The 7339-nt window shown below is 34.2% G+C and overlaps 1 protein-coding gene across 5 annotated transcripts; it reads right to left on the minus strand.

Annotated features, from left to right (window-relative positions):
* Positions 1–16: 16 nt before the first annotated feature.
* Positions 17–7099, minus strand: LOC112029330 (OVARIAN TUMOR DOMAIN-containing deubiquitinating enzyme 9). Of its 5 annotated transcripts, XM_024062018.2 has the most exons (11): positions 6953–7099; positions 6667–6810; positions 5469–5542; positions 5249–5303; positions 4136–4210; positions 3956–4029; positions 3818–3866; positions 2876–2960; positions 1604–1663; positions 282–370; positions 17–196 (listed from the first exon to the last, which is right to left on the minus strand). In XM_024062018.2, the coding sequence occupies exons 1-10, from the start codon at positions 7010–7012 to the stop codon at positions 285–287; spliced, it is 762 nt and encodes a 253-aa protein (XP_023917786.2). In that variant the 5' UTR covers positions 7013–7099; the 3' UTR covers positions 17–196; positions 282–284. The 5 variants fall into 5 exon arrangements, with proteins under 5 accessions (XP_023917786.2, XP_023917785.2, XP_023917787.2 ...); XM_024062017.2 differs by having other exon boundaries at positions 17–370; XM_024062019.2 differs by having other exon boundaries at positions 17–370; positions 6667–6815; positions 6953–7086.
* Positions 7100–7339: the final 240 nt, after the last annotated feature.

The raw sequence follows: 7339 nt of genomic DNA on the forward strand, positions 1-7339 counted from the left end.
CTTGTACACAAGTTGGAACAGTTCCAAAAAAAAACACTGAGCTGAAAGGAGAGTTTTACATAGAAAAGTAATTTTTGAAAAGAATGCGGTCTAGATTTGCATCAAAGGAGATGTACAAGTGAGGCTAAGCATAGCAGTACTCACGCCTTTGGTACCTTTCTTAGAATCCACTCTCAAAGGAATCCAGTGAAAAATGCTATAAGAGAGCAGGAAAAGTCTTTCAGAAGCAGATGAGGAAAAAGTTGTTTGTTAGAACACGACAGAGCAATGTCTATCATTACCATTCAGTCTTGATCCAGTGATTCCAAATGCTTATTTCTCGACATCCACCTTCTTTTCTTCTTCTTAACCACAGATGCTGGCAGCTCATCTGGATTAAAACCACAACATATACAAAGCAAAGCATTACCAATTTTTGAATGCAATATAGAAAAAATGGCTTATTCTGATGATATGATCTGAATATAATCTTGATGGCACCAACTAAACCCAACCACACGAGTACCAAACAATCAATCCACTAACCACGTCCAAAATAATCCTGTGTAAAGATCAAATGCTCGGACAACTTAACAAAGCTTTAGGGTATAGATCAACTTGAATTCTATATATTTCAGTGAATTCTACCCACAGCCATCTAGAATAAGATAAATTCAACACCTTGTTAAAACTAAGCCTGATATAAGCCTCCACATTGTTGGATGCATTAACTATGCTTGTCTAGATATATACAAGTCTATTTATCTTTCTTTTTCTCCCGTATCCTCCTTTTGTAGGAAACTTAACAGCAGCATGCTTAGAACTTAGAAGCCTAGAAAGTGGAACAAATATTAAAAAAGAAGAAAAAATCAAATATCATCATTTGATGGGGTATAGATTTATCTAAAGTCATCTATACAGCAGTGTAGGAGACTTGTGAAGGGAGTTTCAGAATACTTTAAGCTTCTTGTATGAATATATGCTGCCAAAACGTACTCCAGTTTCTTTAGAATTTTCTACCCATGCAATTCATTTGTCTTGAAATCATTTTCTTCTTCAAAAAGGTATCCATAAAAGAACCATTGTCCTCTCATATGTGATATTTCATTCAGCGAGAGAGAGCCCTGAAATGTACAGTATCTGAGATGGAAAACTAAAAGTTTTCTCGTGGCAAAGATACACATATGGAAATCTAAAAGTTTTCTAGTGATATTTCATTTGGTGATAGTTTTGACATGAATACTTAACTAGAATTTTATTAGGTGGCACCAACTACTACTTTCAACCTTTATCTTTTTATGCCGAGCTTGGTAACATGAGCTTGTGACCAAGCGGGAGCATTAAAGTAGTTGAAGTAATGCAGGAATTTGCTACATGTGGGGATGTGGTGGCACTGTAATTGTATCCTATGTTTGGCCCTCTAAAATGTTGTAGCTTCCCCAATTAAACCCCAGACTTTTTTAGAATATGGACCAGCAGGACCTAATAGTAGGGATTAATCTCTTTGATTTAGTAGCATATACCAACTTGCATCCCATAGAATAACAATTTCAATATTTCAATTTCCTGATTATAGTATCTATGGATTGGATAATACCCAGTAATAAAAGATGTGGATTTTTACCTCCCTCCTCAGGATATATTGGGTTGTAGTGCACCTCTGCCCAAAAGCTCAAACAAATTACTGCAAAAAAGAGAAGACTGGATTATCTTCATTTCATTGCACATTATGAGGAACAAAAAAGGCTAAGCAAGAAAGTGACATTCTTTGTTCTTTTGAGCATTTGGGAATGTTAAGCTAAGCTAAAACTAATATAAAAATGGAACAATGAAGAACAAGAAAACCACTCAGAAAAATCCTTGGGCATGAACTTAAACCCAAGAATTGATTAATCAGGACAAAGAAGTTAAACCATGGCAAGTCCATCAAACTAAGAATCAATTTGCAGCATTGGGTATAATTTTCTGTTATGAAAACATGATATACCATCAATTCAAATGATGACAACTATATTGACACACCAGCTTCTTTTTACAGTATCCCTTTGACTTGATTGGAAAGGTTTATTAGAAACAGGCTTATCTAGCATGATATGAGCCTAGGTTAAGTATTTAATGAGTTAAAAAAAAAAAAAAAAAAAATCTCTCCAGAAATGACTTCATTTTGATAAATGGAGCCTGAACACATCAGTCCTTTTTGATTTGCATTCTTTTACACAATATAAGTGGAGGAAATATCTTTCTTTATCAACCAAAATGGCTGCACATAAAAGTAAGGAGCACATGAATGAACAATGCAAGTGCACAAGTACAAGGCACAGGTCTTTGAGAACATAAATCCCAGTAAGAGCAAAAAATTTAGTTGGGGGAGGCAATTCACACACACAAGGACCAATCAAGGAAGATGCCCATAAAAACTTAGTTTTACCTTTAATACCAAAGGAAACCCATGGACCCAACCACCCGGTGCACCAAGACAGTTGTCCCAAGCTTGCTTTTTTTTTTTCCTTTTTTTTTTAATGAGGGGGGGGGGGTGGTTGTTAGCAATTTAGAAATCATAGCTAATAACCATTTAAATTCATTTTAATGGGAAAAAAAAAAAAAAAGAGAAATAAAAACTTCCATAAAAAAAAAAAAAAAAAAAACCCTTTTAATGGGTTGCAAATTAATTCCAAAAATGGTCTACGGCTAAGTGATGCCTTAAAACATGCACATGCGTCCAGCAAACACCCTTCTCAACTAAGTGACATGCTCTACCTTATTTTGAACTTCAAATACATCACCACTTGATGAAGCATCTTCTGAAGCAAATTATGGTTAAAACAATGCACCAATATAGATTTATTCCTAGTTTCTAATGTTTGTAGTTGGGAGATCACAACTCCATAAAGAGTACCTCGCTTCGACCTCTCAACATTAGGAAGAATCTCAATGTAGCAGGTGTCCTTGAAAGAGGTTATGACAAATATTTTAACACCATACTGCAAGTAGATCACCGAACACATTAGAAAGAAGAATAAATGCCCAAAAAGTGAGCTCTGCGTCCAAAAACAAGTTTAAGCCCACGGACACTTGATGCGTTCAAGATTTAATGGAATTAAAAATAGGCAGTACATGATTTCACATCAGCAAACTATATGTAGAATTTGTAGGGAATGGACAAATTGAAAATAGTATCTAACATTTACAATGTGCCTATAAGGTACATTGTCCTTCACAGCAGACCTAAGTGCAATGTCATCAAATAAAGTCCAGAAAGAATTCAGTCACCCATCAGAGGTGATATTCTCATATGCAGCAATGGGATACAGCATCCTGAGCTACAATTACGTTTTAGTCTCACAGCCAATCAGAACAGGGATTGAACTCCTCCAATCCTGCATCCCCCTGCCCTTCCCCAAAGATGTTTAAAATAAATTATGGAGCTTAAGACTCATGACTCATACAAAATGGAGATGAGGTTTTAGGATTAATGTCTCTGCTTCATGAGGCATGGTCCCTAACCAATTGTGCTAACCCTTGGGTTTAATGACTCATAATTTATGTTGTAATGCCTTCCACAAACCATTTCACCCATAAAAATAGTCATTATAACTTATAAGCACAGAAGCATTACACAGGAAAAAGGCCAATGTTGACCTCTAAGCTATTTAATACCACTTTGTAATATTAGTTTGGAAAAGAGATTGACAGATGAAAAGTAAATGATGCAAGCTAAATTAATTGTAAGATTTACACAGAAAAACATTTTTAAGAAAAAAATAAGAAGGAAGAAATAAAAGAAAAGAATCATACAAATCCATCATAACTACAAGAATGTGAAATCACTAAAGCATACCGAGTCTGCAGCAGCCTGCAAAGTGACATGATCACCCCATTCACCACTCCTATTTTCATCCAAATGATAGCAGAAGCGAGGTCAAAATATACCCTAAAAAAAAAATAATTAAGTAAACTAAAAAGAGTAGAAAAATACTTGGACATCTTCTCCAAATAGTCACCATAAGCCATGGGAACATATCCCTTATATATATCCGGGTATGTCTTAAGCTGATCATTCAAAATATGCCACACATAAACATCACAACAATAACCACACCCAATAAATTTGAACTCATGGTTTAAAAGGAACATGTTACCGTGCTAGATGACCAACCTGATTTATAACTTGCTCTCTGACAAATATGTGGTGCTCAGGTGTTCCATAAAATTGAACCGATAGAGCACGGAACTGGAATAAATATGGAACTAATGAGACATCATGAGAGTAATCAAGCACCACAATAGATAAGTAGTCAGCATTTACTATGATAGGCGTAAACTAAATTATAGTCTATATAATAGGCCTATGCAAAATCCCAAGCACTATCTTTCGGTAAACGTGCATTGTTCTAAAATGTTATAGGTCAAATTTAGGTTATAAATCACTGTGGGAGTTCATGATCATAGAAGTGAATTGTTAATCAATCACCAACCCCCTTAAAGGCATAGTTAGACAAATAAAAAAGACAACAAATTTAAAACAATAATCAGTAAACAAAATGTCATATACTTGTATCATTTACAGTCATGCTAATTCAGAACTATATTAAGGGCCAAAATGAAAACAACGCCAAAATTTAAGGGCCAAAAGTGTACTTTAGTCTAAAACTTTCATAGAAGTGTAAACTGGAATTCTTATGAATGCAAAAAGAAACAAGTTTAAAACCTATAAGCATTTTGTACAGCAAGAAAAATCATAAAACAAGTACAAGATGCAATTAATACAAAAAAAATGAACACAGGTTTTTAATCATGTAACCTTCAAGAGAAACCGTTGTTTTCCTTAGTAGATAATCACAAAGTCAAACTGCTTATGACATTCAGGATTTACATTCATATCAAAGGAAATCGCTTCTTTTATAAGACAACAAAGATAATCTTTTTTTAGAGATATAAATTATTTTTTTTTTCAAGTAATCAGTGCTGTTGAATAAAGTCGAATCATCAATATACAAAAAGAAATGTAAAAAAAAATCCATAAAGAGGCAAATGATGAGAATAAAAACAAAATGGAACTCAAAACATTAGCTTACACTTATCCAAGACCCAACAATAAAAGTTAAAAGCCCAGTAATAATTGAAAAATGTATATATAGAAATTCAAAAACATAACTCACCATGTCTACTTTCGTAAGGTAAAGCAAAGAAAGGCTTCAGTAATATTAGACATAAGACAGCACAAAAACACACAATCTACAAGTGAATGCTATGAGCGGAACAAGCTAACCTGACAATTACCATCTCCTTGAACTTTCTGCTCAATCAACCCATATAACTGCAATCTAAAGAGGAAAGAAGGGGAAAAAACAATTTCCGGCATCATATTATAATGAAACAGTTGCACTAGAAAATCTTATCTACAAAACCTGACACAAGAAGCTCCAATGAATGAGAGAGAAAGAAAGAAGGGAAAAGAAGAAAGGATTGATATTAAGAACGCATAATACCTGTCCAGTAGCCTTTGATGATCTAAAGTTGCTTCATCAACTGAGGGTATTTCCCCATTGATTCTCGGTACATGCTGCAACAAACATGAGACTTTAAAGAGTAAAACTAAAAACAGCCTGTTTGAGTATGATTCTGAACTACCCTACCCATAACACACACATGAAAGGCTACAAAGGAAAGAGGAAAGTTGATACATGTAATTCATCCAAACAAGTGCACTTTTTTTTTTTTTTCTTTTTTTTGAGATAGGTAAATACAATTCACACAACAATAAAGGATTGATTCTATGACCTCACCCTCGAAACCTAATTTGTGGGGGAAGGAGATGCCATTTGGTCAAAATAAATAAATACTAATCTTAGTAAATATGCAAAGGGTCAAAATTCTACAATACAGTAATTGAAATTCAGAAATACAATATAGCAGTAGAAGATTATCCCTTAGTGGCTTAACTTGCATATCTAAATTGATACACATATTACACTAGCCAAATGTCAGTAGCTTAACTAAAATCTGCATAAGACACCAAATATTCTTCACATTAAATGAGGCATTAAATGCATAAAATTTCAACACGTTTTGAATATTACAAATATTGCATATGTAAAAATGGCAATGAGATTGTGAATCATTTACTCCTTTGTTGCTCCAATTGAAGAGAACTTAGGTCACTTTTTTTTTTTTTTTTTCTTTTCAGGGTTATGCAAATCATGCCTTGGTTGGTTTTAGAGCTGTTTTCTTGTTGGAGAGGTTGTTTGGGGTGATACAAATGTCATAATTTTGAACATTGTACTTTGAGAATAAGAATTTTTTTTTTTCACATTTGAAGGATGTGACACTACAATTCTGGATATGAAGCTTCAGATTCCTCGGACATTATACGCTAGCAGAGCAGTAACAGATTGCTTTTCTTTTCCTAATATGTTAGATTTCAGGGTTACTAAACTTCATAAGTTAATTATTTTTGTGTTTACTCGTGTACCTCCCGTGTGCAAGAATGGTGCACCCTTTATGCCCTCTTCTAATATGTTCTTATTACTTAAAAAAAATTCAAAATCAAAATCAAAATATCAGCAGTAACATAACATTGAAATGCCCATAAAAGTTCTAGGAGGGAGAAAAAAAAAATGGAAAAAAGGTCAACATTCATATAAATGCATAACTAGAAGTCTAGAACTATTTTGATGCTACACTTACAGGAACAGGAACCATCTGATTCAACCTTTTCCCCACTTCTCCATCATCTGCCAAATCTAATAAATATAACAACTCCTTAATTTCTTCAGGGGAAGAACATGAAGTAGTAGGCCCCATATCATCAACTTCTTCACGGTCACACTCCTGCCCTACAAATTTATGAACAATATAAACCTAACCAAACAACAAGGCACAAAACCTACCAAAATAATAATATGAATTAGTTTTTTAAAAATTCTTGAAAATGGAAATACCTAAATCACAACGTTGAATTTGAAATACCTACCAAGCTCGCAGGTCTTCTTGAAAAATACTCAGCCAAACAAATAAAAGCAAAATTGCGCATTCACCGGCGGCGGCTAGGGCTTGGGTCTCCACCGGCGGTGGGTCAGTTCCCTTCTCTCTCGTGGGTGGGTTTGTGATTTTTTTTTTTTTAATCTGCCAAATCTAATAAATATAACAACTCCTTAATTTCTTCAGGGGAAGAACATGAAGTAGTAGGCCCCATATCATCAACTTCTTCACGGTCACACTCCTGCCCTACAAATTTATGAACAATATAAACCTAACCAAACAACAAGGCACAAAACCTACCAAAATAATAATATGAATTAGTTTTTTAAAAATTCTTGAAAATGGAAATACCTAAATCACAACGTTGAATTTGAAATAC

Source organism: Quercus suber, unplaced genomic scaffold, assembly GCF_002906115.3.
Source record: "Quercus suber isolate HL8 unplaced genomic scaffold, Cork oak 2.0 scaffold_168, whole genome shotgun sequence".
Lineage (NCBI taxonomy): Eukaryota > Viridiplantae > Streptophyta > Magnoliopsida > Fagales > Fagaceae > Quercus > Quercus suber.